This window comes from Rhinolophus hipposideros (genome assembly GCF_964194185.1).
Source record: "Rhinolophus hipposideros genome assembly, chromosome: 25".
NCBI classification, from domain to species: Eukaryota; Metazoa; Chordata; class Mammalia; order Chiroptera; family Rhinolophidae; genus Rhinolophus; species Rhinolophus hipposideros.
Window position 1 is genome coordinate 12,715,051 of NC_138071.1, and position 14,018 is coordinate 12,729,068.

At 40.9% G+C, this 14,018-nt stretch overlaps 1 protein-coding gene across 1 annotated transcript in view; it reads left to right on the forward strand.

Moving 5' to 3' along the window:
- Positions 1 to 14,018, forward strand: part of SND1 (staphylococcal nuclease and tudor domain containing 1) — a 412,208-nt gene that overhangs the window by 59,823 nt on the left and 338,367 nt on the right. The window contains exon 10 of the mRNA XM_081038319.1: positions 10,470 to 10,583. Coding sequence (XP_080894445.1) covers positions 10,470 to 10,583 — 114 coding nt within the window. The remainder of the gene's footprint in view (positions 1 to 10,469; positions 10,584 to 14,018) is intronic.

A 14,018-nucleotide genomic window follows, 5' to 3' on the forward strand; every position in this document is an offset into this window, starting at 1 on the left:
GGAAAGACACTAGGTGGCACTATCAGCCTGGAAAATCCTGGATAAAGATACTCCTTTATCTTAGAATGGTAAAATTTGAACAATCCAAAGAGTTGCCCAAAGTGTGTGTGTGTGTGTGTGTGTGTGTGTGTGTGTGTGGTGTGTGTGTGTATGTGTGTGTGTGTGTGTGTGTGTCTGTGTGTGTGTGTATGTGTGTGTGTGTGTGTGTTGCCCAAAGCAGAGTGCTCAAGTAGCCGCTTTCCCTCTTGTTGTTAGGAGGTCGTCTCCAGACAGTGGCCGGTTTCCCTAGTATCACTGAGCCTTTTAGTGGACATCACTGGAAATAGTCCCTGGTTGGATATTCCCCTGTGCATCTCCCCAGCCTGACGCAGACCGGAATGCATCCCCGCTTCCTTTCTGTGTGAGGACTGTGCTAACTTGGAAAGAAATTTGGACGTAGCTGTTCCACCTAATTAGAACTTCCTTGGTTGTACTTCTGTTTCCTGTAATCTGGTCTGTTGGAGGACCGTAGCCCCACAGGGAAAGGATGATCCTTCCCTCAACAAGGAAGGCGGGCCTTCCATTTTCACCAGCATCACTTGGAGGGTCTGTGATATTAGTGATGCAGATGAGGCTTGGGAGGGTCCCATTATTCTATACTGTCCTTGCCAGCCCCTCCTCGGTTGAAACCAAGTTTGTAGAGAAATCTAGATTCTGAGGGTTTGGGGCCTTTGCTGAAGAAAGACATTCAAAAGATGCGATGATTGAGTTACTAGCTTTGCATTTATCTTAAAAATGACTTTATTGGTAACTAGAAAAGGGAGAGCTGGCTCTAGGAACATTTCCTGCATTTTTAAAATCCAGAATCTCAGTATCTGGTTTTTGTTTTCCGTCTTTTCTGTTTAGTTTTAAAACAGGGTGAGGCTATTTTCATTATGAAATTCTATTCATACCAATGCCAGAATAGAGGATTGCTTCCAAAAATCATTTGAGGATTATGAGGAATAACCATTCTCCTTGAGTATCTTAAACATAAATTAGGTCATTTGGTATAGGCCTGCTTAGAGAGTAGAGAGAAAAATGTATTTGCAGGTAGGTAAACAGTTTTAAAACTTTTTGATTTTTGAAATTCTTCAGCATTTTTTTTTTGTTTTTAAAGCATAAAAGCACAGAAAGGAGAAGAAAAAAACACTTCATTACATGGAAATACTATGACACGGCTTTTTCTCTTTGTAGACAAAGTTGATCATACTGCCCATTGCAGGGGTTGGCAAACTGTGGCTGGTGGGTCAGATCTTGTTTGTGTATAGTCTGTGAGCTAAGAATGGATTTTACATAGAAAAACATGTTTTGTGGCACATGAAAATTACATGAAATCCAATTTCAGTGTCATGAATGAATTGGAACGTAGCCACGTCTGTTCATTTCTATATTGTTCATAGCGGTTCTCATGATACAGTGGCAGAGAGTAGTTGTGAGAGATACGGCCTGCAAAGCCTGAAATATTTGCTCCCTAGCCCTTTACGGAAAAGTTTGCTGAACCTTGATCTATACTACTCAAAGTCCTACACCAGTCCTACTCAAATGATATAAGGAGCTTGAGCCAGAATGTAAATCAAGGCATTGCTTCTTTCAACAAGAAAAGCTTGCTACAGAAGAAGTGTCAGCAGTGTTCTCAGTGATGTAGTTGATTTATGTTCTGATACAAGCTCCTTATCTCATTGCAGACTGGTACCTACTTTCAAGTAGTACTGCTCTTTTTTCTTTTGTATATAATTTTTAAGTTTGTTAAGTTTTTATTTTTAATATATAAACATTTAAAGAACTCTGTGGGCTTATTAAGAAACGAACTAGTTCGTTTTCCCTCTCCCTTCAGACAGCCATTTTTAACTCTTGCTAATCCATATCTTTGAATAAAATGTTTATATTGTTCTAAGTTTTTCAGTTTTAGGCATAATATCCCCTTTCCTTCACACCTTGGAAGATGAGGGTGTAGTTTTTTCACTCATGTGCACATATTCACATATTACCCAATCCTTCCAATAGGACTGTATAATAATTCTGGTTTGGTTAATATTCAAAGTTTAGTTTGTAAAGGCTAATCACCATTGAGTCATGTAACATATTATGAGTACTTTTCATTTCCTGCACAGTTTTTTGTTTTACCTGGAGTTAATTTTTTAAATTGATATATATATATATATATATATATATATATATATATATATATATTATATGGATTAATTTAACCCCTACAATCTACTTGTCTAAATTTTCTCATAAGACATTGATTCAGTCTGTTAACTTGATCTTTTTCAACAGTACTTTCCAGGAGTCTTGTCACCTGTACCAATCTAGACTAGTTCTTCTTTTTCCCTGTTATAGAGCTGTCATGTTTGGATTTTTTCACCATTTTCTTGTGGTTTTGTGTGCCTTATCTCTCGGTTGTAACTATGTTTCCTGGGTCCCATGGCTGCTGCTTTATGATTTACTACTTTATTTTGGTGGCACAGATTCTCTAGCTTCTTCGGAAAAGAATCCTTGGTAGGTAAATATTTTGAGACCTTTCATGTCATTCTTATAATTACACTTGATTGATAGTATAGCTGGGTATAGAAATTTGTTAGAAGTTATTTTTGTTCAGAATTGTGAAGGCATTGCTCCACTGTCATTTAGCTAGTGGCGATTTTTTTTTTTGTTTCGTAGAGGTTTTAAACCATTCTGATTCCTCATTTTTATATAATTTTTCTTTCTGCAAGCTCTTAGCAAATTCTTTTTTATCATGAAATTTTATAATGATGCACTTTGTTTTATCCAGGTATGGACATACTATGCTTTAATTTTTAATCCTTTATGTCTGGGAATTTCAACTGTTTTGTTGTTGATTTCCATCTAGTTTCTCTGCTCTCTATTTTCTAGAACTCCTATTGGGATGTTTGACTTTGTAGACTGGTCTTCTAATTTTTTTCCTCTCATTTTCCATCTCTTTGTCTTTTGTTAATTTCTAGATTTCTTCATAGCCCTTCTGTTATTTCACATATGATACTGTATTTTCATTTCTAAGAGATTTTTTTCTCTGAATGTTTTTCTTATTACTATTTTTTAAAAAAATAACAAGTACTTGTTTCAGAGCTGAATATCATCTATTAGCTTTCTGGAATTTATTATAATCTTTTGAAAATTTTCTTTTCCCTGCATAGTCTGTGTTCTCCAAATTATTTTCAATTCTCTTCGGTTATTTTGGTCCCTTATTTTTTATCTTAGAGGCTTTCCTCAGCTATCTGGTGATCCTTGGTTGTTTGTCTTATTTAAGTAGGAGGTATTGAACACTGGGTTAGAAGCAGTAAATTTATGTGTGGATTTAGTGTATACATCTTGAAACCCAGGTGATTCTTACATAAGTTATAAACCAATCCTAGTTTTTGGTCCCATTTTCATTCCCACTTGAGACTACCGATTTGGCATTTTCTTAGTCTTGATGGTTGAGGAAAGTCTGCAGTATAAATCAGATTGGTTATTGTGTTTTCTCACCACTAGCTCAGGATTTAGCTTTTGTGAGTCTGTGGAGACTCTTACCACTCATACATCTGCTTTCTAGCTTCCAAAGTTTTATTGCTGTATTCTTTTCTCCCATTAATCTTTGTCCTTTTGGGTTTATGGCAAAAAAAAAAAAAAATTCCTTTATTTTGTTTAGAGGTGTTTAAGGAGGGAACCAAAAAGTAAATGTTTGCTCTTGCTTTAGTTTGTTCATAATGTTCTCCATTTATTTAACCAATCCCCAGCAGGTTGATATTCATATAGTTTATAATTTTTCCACTATTTAAAAAATAGAATAAATCACTGTAAATGGTAATTACTTCCTTTGGAATGTTTTGGAGCATATTTGCCAAATAGCTCTCCAGCAGTGTTAACCAGTGTATATACCCCTATGTGTGTTCCTTTTCTAATATGTTGTAGAACAGAGGTTGGCCAACTTTTCCTCAAATGGTCATATAGTAAATATTTTAGGTTTTGGGGCATATAGTATCTGTTGCGACTACTCAACTCTGCCACCATAGCTAATAAACAGCTATAGACAATATGTGAGTGAATGCGCATGGCTGTGTTCCAATAAAACTTTATTTACAATAGTAGGCAGTGGGTTGGATGGCCCTCGGACCATAGTTTGTCATCCCCTGTTATAGAACATGTGCAATCAGCATTAAATTTAAAAGGATAAAATGATCCGTGCTTCTTTTCATAACCTGAAACCCAACTGCAGTTTTGTAGTTGTTTTACCTGATTTAAAATGTCTTTTAATGCCAAGGAAACCTAAAAAGGTCCTCAGATGCCCTGGGCCTTCATGAACACAGTCTGACAGTCCTACAGGTTTTTGCTGAAGGACCATAAGGCCTGAACAAATAGTGGTTCTCTCTTCAGCAGTCACCCTATCTCCTAGTAACGAATTGCACAGGGAACAGCTAAGTAGCCTGAAAATCCCACAAAAGGTGACCTGTGAACTCTTTAACTGGGTGCCTCTAGGACACTACAGATGACTTCTGGAACTGATGCCAAGTCTCACGTCTGTTCTCTCGGTCTGGTCCATGTGGCCTGCTGGAAGACTGGTTTCCACTCTCGGTTTGAGCAGCTTCCCTTCTTAAAGGAAGGAAATGCAAGGGAGGGCTCTCCTTGTCTCTCTAGGTTAGCGGAGAAGCATGTTCCCTTCACAGTGATTAGCTGAGCCTGCTTGAGACTTTTGGGCCTGTCGTGGCTTGCCAGTTTCCTGCCTGCCTTCCCTGTGGCGTTTTCGCTGATCTGTGCTGTTTGTAGCCATATGGTCCCCTGAGCACGTGGCTTGGCTTCCCTGTCCCTGCTGCTGGATGCTTGGGCCCCCAAATAACACTGGAGGGGTGGGGAGGTGAGGAGTGGCAGCATGTCCGCAGGAGGCAGAGTCTTCTCACCGCCCTGCCTGGTTGGAAGCCTGGAGCTAGGTTCTCTGTACCAACTGATTGCTTAAACAAACCGAGACCTGAAAGAGGTACTTTGAGAAAATTCAAGAGAACAGGAAGTGGTTTCTGCTTTCACGGAGCTTACCTTCAAGGGCTCTGTCTGGGAGATTATCCTAAGTAGTTAACCCTGGTATTGGTGGCCATGTCCAGTTTAGGAGGTCAGGTTATATAAGCAGCCATGGACACCGTAGAGTGTAGTACTTACTTGGTTTGGCTCTGATTATTTTTTGCTGTGCTTCCAGTCATAGCTTTGTTCATTATCATGTTTCTATGAAATGGTTTTTAAGCATGGATACTTCATAATATTTTTGGCATTATCGAGACTTTTCCATTATAGTCCCATTTGGTGATGTGGAGAGAACAGAAAAATACTAGTTGCTTCCTTGACTTTTGTCATCGGGCTTTCATATGAAAGTTTCGGGGATGGTCTGGCTAGGAAGGTGGCCTCTGTGGCACCAAAGAGATCAAGACTTGGTTTATAGCTTAAGTCAGCATACTGATTGCTGATAAGAAAATGATTGAATTAGAAAAGATTTGTAAAAACCATTGCTTACCTGGCTTTCTAAATTGTGACTTTGTTTTTTAGAACCGTTTCAGGTTTATAGAAAAATGGGCAGATAGCACACAGAGTTTCCACATTACAGCCTCCTCATCCCAGTTTCCCCTGTTATTACCTCACATGACTATGGCACATTGATTATAAGTAATGTACCAATATTGATATGTTGCTGTCAACTAAAACCCACACTTTAGTGAGATTTGTTTAGTTTTTCTCTAGTGTCTCTTTTGTGTTCCAGAATCTTACCTCTTGGCTATTCTCAGACTTTCTCTGCTTTTGATGACCTTCACGGTTTTGAGGAGTACTGATTGGGTATTTTGTAGGATGGCCCTCTATGGGAATTTGTCTGCTGTCTGGCTTCCTTTGAAGTACCTATTATAGTGTCCAGTCTGTTTGATCATGCTTAGGTGCCTAGAGGTATTTGTATCAGGGAATTGTTGTGCTTAGTATTTTGTCGAGGTCACAGGGTGCCAGCTGTACTTTTCTAGGGGGTGGGGAAGGCACTATGTAGCAACTCCAGGCCATTGTTGCAGTAGTTGTGGTATGTTCCTTATTTCACCTACTTTGGTGTTGCTTCGGTAGTGTTCGCAGGATTAGCTTTGGGGAGAATACGCATAGCATACAACCTTAGGGAGCAGGAGAAACAGCTAGAAGGCGTGTGTTCAGGATAGAGAGGATGCTTGTTGTCCCGTGCCCAGTGGGCCCATCAAGGACACTCCCGGAGAAGCCCCCTTTGGGCTGCTGGTCCTCTTGTTTCTATCTGGTACTGATAAGTTAGCTCTGGGAGTACTGGTAGTTGTGTCTGGAGAGCTATTCGGAGGGTCTCTGTAGCTCAGGAGGCTGTAGTAGGATCTTCTGGTTCATTTTATATGCACGGCAGGGTTTTTAGAAGCTGAACAGCAGCCGCCCTTCGCCACCCAGTTGGGCACTGTGGATGGACTCTGCAGACGGGGAGTATGGCAGAAGGCCAGGGACGGGGATGGATGTCCCCTGCCCCTGACGGCACTCTGCACTTCTCTTGACTTGTGGCAGCCATCAGCCTACACTTGTCATCATTAAACCACTCATTTTTCCTTTCACAATTGGGCTTTAGGAGATAGGGAGGGAAGTGGATTTATGGCATGTGTTTCGAGTCCAGCTAGTGACTTTTTTCAGTGTTGATTTCTGCTCCTGTGCCTTGTGTGAATTCCTGGAGTGTGTGGTATGGTGGGTATGTGTGTGGGTGGATTGAGTAGGAATCTGTGGCTTGTAGAGAAAGTGAGCGATGTGGGCCTACTTAGAAATATCCTGATGAAAAACACCATACGAAATATCGCTGTTATAAATGTGGTGCTGTAACCGTGCTGATGAGCAGGCTTTGGGTAGTAACCCACTCTGCATTTTACTTATTGCACAGTACGTGCCTAGAACCACTATTTTATTGCCACTTCCATTTCTCAGCTCCAGAGCTGCTTGTACTCGGACAGTAATGACACAATTTACAGAGGAATAAAAAGTCATAAATCCCCCTTAAATACACACACACAGACACACACATATGCACTCACCACACACGCCTTCACCAGAAAGCCAAACCTCGTTAGTTGGCAGCATCGGGGTGTGCAGTTCTTGAAGAGGAGGTTTCTAATCAGGGAGATACCGAGCAGAGTCTGCTGCTGAGAAATTTACAGCTCCAAGAATCCATTCGCTGCTGCTGCTGCTGCGAACGCATTACAGGGAGTGACGAATACCAGTGACTTGTCACAGGGGTGTGCTTAGATCTTCACGTTCTGTAATCGGGGTGAAGGTGTGAGCACTATGATATTTCCCTGGTTTCATTCCTCTCTGAGCGTGACTAGGGAATGGAGAGTGTCTAGCTATTTCTCATGTCTTGATTATAGGAATTTCCCTGTTTTTAGCAATTGACAATGTAATAAGCTAATTTCGGTATGAGAGAAATATGTAGTTCTGTCCATCATTGAGACTTAGTAAGTACTGTGATGTGTGTGCATTTGAGATGCCTGATGATTACCCCATTATCCTTCGGGCAGTGGTCCTGTCCTTCCGAGGGAGGAGTAGTATTGATTTGCTTTACTAGCTATTTTGCTTGGTGTGGCTCTGTGAAACTCTTCCTTCTCTTTGGTTTAAAGGGGGTGGGGATAGCAGAATAATAGCATGTATCATGGATACCTTGCCCTTGGAGTGGTCTGTCATCCAATTTCTAATTCTTTTACATGGCATTTTAAAGGACAGGGAAACCATCTTTGATCTGTGTTGGTCAGTTGTCCAGGCCACTGTTGGTGTCTTTAGGTAATGAAAGGGAGATTCTATTACGATGGGCCTTTTCAGCATTAGTGTCTAGATTGTAATGGGAATAAGATGCATGCGTTTTCATTGTTACTGAATCTGTATTTGCCTATATCTTCAGGGCTGTTTTTAAGTTCTACACTCATGGACATGTTTTTGTGATTGGCTGGACATAAGGGGCTCTTTGATTTGGTAACCATAACCCATTTACCTCAGTAACCAGCCCTGACCTTGACGTCGTCCTGGTGTGACCACAGACCATGCTTTTGATTACTCTTGGACTTCACCATGTTTTTCTGGCCAGGGGAGTTTTGGGTTCTGGCTGTTTGGATTTCAGTGTTTAGCCTTTGTGATTTTCAGGTCTGTCAGAAAGGTTATAGCCGAATGGCTGTGGTTATCTGAGACTAGCTTTTTGCTGTTAATTTTATGTATAGTGGAAAATTAGAAAGGGAGTAGAGGGAGGACAAAGAGGGTAAAGGGGGTCAAATATATGGTAACAGAAGGAAACTAGACTTTGGGAGGTGAGCAGACATTAAGTATATACAGATATCTTATATAATGTTATCAACCAATGTTACACCTATAAATTTAATTTAAAAATCTCCCCCTCCTCCTAATCTACCCAGTTGCCTCTCAGACTTTCATTACTTTTTTGGTCGCTGGCCTGGCTTTCTGGTTTCCATGGCTTCCATTACTAATGGTGGGAAAACCCAGGGATGTCCCCCATCTACCAACCATAGTCAGTCCTCTATGGACTTTCAGCTGGATTCCAACTGTCATCTTGCTTTTTTCATCCATTCTGTTTGATGGCACTTTCCTCTTGCTATTTAGCCTATTGTGTTATATTTCTCAATTGTTTTTGCTTTTTTCTGTTTCTCCAGATTGGCCCTTAAATCATGCATTTTGGTGTGTGGTTGGCTGGTTCTTTGGAAAATGGTAGAGGGTAGCCATTTTTGGAGGAGTCCGCAGTAAATGGATATATTTGTTCTCAAAGATCTGAAGCCTTCCAAGGAATAGTTAATGAGGGCTCTTTTATCCATAGCACAGGAGAGTCTAGCTCCTTTTGTTTCACGCATAAAATAGGAGGGAAATTTTGGGAGTCTACCCTTCTTGTGGGAGCTGACCCTGTGGTTTGTTTGGCTGCCTGTTGAATCCTGATGGGGCATGACTGAAGCCTAGAAGAGTGGGTTTTGATTCTGTAGATGATAGCTACCTTGTAGCAAAGCGTTGCTTGCAAATTAAAAAAGAAAAAGAAAAAGAAACAGCCGTGTAACAACAGGCTCCGAATATAATTGAATGAATTGCAGACTGTTGGCTGAATTATGGGTTCTGGTTATCACCCTGATGAGGACCTAGCCTGGTTTCAGTGGAATTCTGGGCTCCTTAGTGGAGTGTTCTGATAACCTCCACAGAGGAGTAGTTGTGCTTCTGCCCTTTGAATACATATCCTTGTAAGTTACTCCAAACTGGAAGTTAATGATTTTCAGCTGAGAGTGGGGTTCAATGGCACTGAGTGGGGATTCTAAAACAAAGATGCCTGTAGTAGTGCTTTGAAAAGGTGGCTTTCAGAGTAGTTGAAGTAAAATCTTAGCAATTTAATGTTCCTGGCTGGGAGATTAACATCTCCTTTTCCATGCTGAGATGACAATTCTGTTTGCCCTTCACTTGCCTTTGATTGTTCTGGTTTCTATTGGACATCCTATTTTGGTTCTTTGTCATCTAGTGCTGGTACCTTCTAATCCAGCCCTTGCCTCTTTTCCTCGGTTCACTTTGAGATGGGGATTTTGATTTTACTTTAGAGCCCGTTTCCAGGAAAATGTTCAGTAACCTATAGAGACTGGATTTCTAGATCATAAATTTTGTAGTTAATCACATATCTTGGTCAGGGCAAAAGATAAAAAAGATTGACTGTCTTTTTTTTTTTTTTAAATTAAATTTATTGGGGTGACAATTGTTAGTAAATTTACATAGATTTCAGGTGTACAATTCTGTATTACATCATCTGTAAATCCCATTGTGTGTTCACCACCCAGAGTCAGTTCTCCTTCCATCACCATATATTTGATCCCCTTTACCCTCATCACCCACCCCCCACCCCCTTACCCTCTGGTAACCACTAAACTATTGTCTGTGTCTATGAGTTTTTGTTTCTCATTTGTTTGTCTTGTTCCTTTGTTGTTTTTGGTTTATATACCACATATCAGTGAAATCATAGGGTTCTCTGCTTTTTCTGTCTGACTTATTTCACTTAGCATTATACTCTCAAGATCCATCCATGTTGTCACAAATGCTCCTATATCATCTTTCCTTAACGCCGAATAGTATTCCATTGTGTATATATACCACAACTTCTTTATCCATTCATCCATCGAAGGACATTTTGGTTGTTTCCATGTCTTGGCCACCGTAATTGACCGTCTTTATGAGCAATACAGACTCTACTCATTGAAAAATCATAATCAGGTCTTTGGGAACTGGTACGTATAGCGTAGTTTTTCTAACATTGTTGCCCTGAGAAGGATCATATTGGATCTACCCCAAATGGCTATGACTCTCATTTTTCTTCCTGCGATTGGGGTGGGCCTTATTCATTAGCATGTGTGTTATGCTATCCGGGCTGTCAAAGCATGTCTGAGCGTTTTTGCCTTCTCCCACAGGTGATGCAGGTGCTGAATGCTGATGCCATTGTCGTGAAGCTGAACTCGGGCGACTACAAGACCATCCATCTGTCCAGCATCCGACCACCGAGGCTGGAGGGAGAAAATACACAGGTAAGAGAACAGGGAAGCAGGGCAGCTTCTCTTCCAAAACCGAAGGGAAGGAGCTGGACAATTAAATTAGTTAAATATGGCACATATGACTGAGAAAGCTAAAGGACAAGTATGTTACATCTCCAAAGTATTATTTCCTGATATTTGCAGCCTATCTGTTACAATTAGTGGGCAGGCCTTAATTTCTCCTGACACACTCACGGCTGTACTCCATTTTGGATGGGCATAGGCTGGCATTCCTGCCTGGAGGGCTTGAGAGAAGTTAGGGTTGGGATATGTGAGGTGGGAGATGAGTTTTATTTCTTAAGGAGATCTTATTTCTCTGAGAATAAGGAAAGGAGAAAGTCCATATCTCACATGCATGGGAGAAAGGCCCATTTCTATTGGTCATTTTGATTTGATACGTCCATGTGTTTTTGCTCTATGAAGAAAAGAATCTGGATGTATGGCTATAGATATCGATCCATCTACATCAAACTGTATCGATCTATATCTATATCTATATGTCCATTCTCCTGGGTCACCTATTCCTCGTCTACAAGTGGTAACTGTAATTATTAGTTACACTGTGGATCTCCTGGCAGCACAGGTGCTTGCCTAACCTATGTGTATGATTTCAGTATATCAATTTTGAGAAATTATGCTTAGAATGAAAACTGTAAGTGTTGGTAGTCTGCAGGCAGTTTTGTTTCAAATTTTCTCCATCGTTATGAGTTATGAGAGGTCGGTGATAGAGATTGAGGTTGAACCTTTTTGTTTGGTTGGTTAGACCTTGTTGTTACAGACACCTTTCCAATTCCTAATTTTTTGCTCTCTGATAACTAAAGGATGTAAATGTGTTAACTGGTCACAGAACCGGATCCTCGGTGAGATCCAGCGACGTAGTCAAGTATTTGGACAGTTTGTAGAAATTAAACAGTGGCGTTGAAGTTAGTGCTACCTACTTTTTAAATCGATTCCTTTTATAGTTCTAAAGACATGAAATTTGCTTTTCTGATGTTTTGCCTGCACATATGTCTTGGGTGCAGTCACAAATTGAAATTTATGCCCTGTTCTCATTTGCATGAGAGTTTACAGACAACCCATAAGAGTAAAATAAAAATATCATGATTGTCTTTCGAATCAGATCATGCATAAGAAACACACACAGGAGGGGTTCTTTGAATGTCTGGCCAATCAGTTCATTTTCTCCCCTTTTCCCCCACAGAGGAGGCAATTTAATCCAGCAAACGGTATTGTGGTAAGGCTGAGAATTTAAATTCATGAAAGCCTAGAAATGGCAAAGTAAGGTTCTCTCAGTAACTGTAGCTCTGCCTCATTGCACAAAACATACATCTCCAATTTTATCAGTATTGGGAGTAGTCCACAATTCTACATCTGTGCCGTGCAGTTGGAATTAAGGTTCCCACAGCAACCACAACTTTGAAATTCTTGAACGTTAATTTTTGTGCCTACATCATCAGCCAAAAGCATTATGTTAATGTAGACTCTGTAGCTGAATTTTAAGCAGCTTTTAGGGGGTGGGAGTGTTATGTCTTAGGTAGGATGGTAGCAGGCTTTCTGGAGTAACAACTGAACTATTACGGAGCATTTTCCCTTTTTCCAGGATCCTGTGGGAACTCGTCAGGGGGTAATGGGTGGATTTCCCTTAGCCTAGTGGATGATAGGAAGGTGGTGGAATATGCGGCCTTGTTCACACAGGATCCTGTTTATCAATTACCTTGTTCTTCACCCTGAGGTATATTATCTCGCTTCTCATTCTTTTTAAACTTCCGTTCACTCCTGAGGTCTTAACTCCATTTTAAGAAAGTTGTACGTAAGACTTCGCTCTAAGAGTCTACAACATATGGCTTCTGAGTGAAATGAGTAATGATTTCTCTTACTTGTACATTACGTTCCTGTGGAAGATTTTAATGAGGGCTCACATACGAAATAAGTTAAGTGAGTTACTGTAATACTCCTGAGCACAATGATGGAGGGTGCTATGATGGAAGGTGCTATGCAGAACCCAGGTGCGGTGGGTGCTAGGGAAGCCTTCCCAGAAGCAGCGAGTGTGCGTCTTCCTGGATGAGGAGTTCACAGACAGAAAAGGCAGGAGACCCGCACTAATCAATAGATTTATCATGCAAGCCCCAAACGGGAGCTGTACTTGTTGTTTTAAGTTGTCTCGTGGGTATAGTAAAAAACTTAATTGTAATGCATTTTGTTTAATATATCCCAAACAGTATCGTTTCAGATTTCTCATGAATCAATAAAAATAACATTTTACTTAATTTAAGAGTTTTTTTACTAAGTTTTTGAAACTTGATATATATTTCACATATGGAACACATCTCAGTAGGTTCTAGCGTATTTCTAGGGCTCAATAGCAACGGGTGGGTTGTGGTTACTGTAGTGGACAGCCCAGGTTTAGAACTTCAAACAAGTGGGGTCGTCTTCACTGATAAATGTTTGCTGGGAGCCACTTTGTAACAGGTACCATGATGGGGAGGCCCCGAGAGGCCCTGAGGGAATAAACCAAACTGTCATGGAATGCTCAAGTCTAGCCGGGGAAGTATACAAGTAATTTCATGTGTGTTATGAAAGAAAAATTTAGAATACATGAGGATAATCTGGGAGAGCTTCTTTGAAGGCCTGAAGGGTGATTTGGAGTTAGCTAGATAAAAAGTGGCGAGAATGTAGTTTCTGATTGAGATAGCGGCAATGACAAGAATTGGGCGGGTTTGGGAACAGGGAATGGATGGCCTCGTGGATGTGCATGAGGGATACGGTGCCTCTGGGGTACAACATAAAGGCAGGGCCCGATCCTGCTTGTGCTGTGAACATCTCAGGATACTCGTGTAGAGAGAGAATACAGGGCACGTGACGAACTCCAGATCATTTAGTATGACTGGAATGGAGGGGACAGCTAATGCCAGAGAGTAGTAAGAAATGGGCTAGGGAGTTAGGCAGGGGCCCCATCTTGAAAACATGCGTCATGCGTTTAGATTTTGTCTGGACGAATTTTAAACCAGGGAATGGTCCATTTGGATCTGAGTACTTAAGTGTTGGTGGCTTGCATCTACTAAACACGAAAGTAACTTGGATTTATAAGAGAAGATCATGCCAGGTGGAAACTGCTCTGCAGCAGGGAGTTCTGGTGTTTCTTTTGGTTAAGTCTCAACTGAGCAAGGACCCCGGGGCACGTAGTGTGATGATGGACGTGTGTGTGTGTGTGTGTGTGTGTGTGTGTCTCCCGCAATCTCTTTTACCCGAGAATTCAAATTCAGAGTTCTTTCTACTTAAAGAATTCCACAGACCTCTTATAATGGGTGGATGATTCTGCTCTATGCCTGATCTTCAAGTTACCAGAGATTTACAATATGGATGCAGGAATGGCAGGGCACACGGCTGGCAAACAGAAGGGAGGCTGGGTTTCAGCTCCCATTCAGGTGC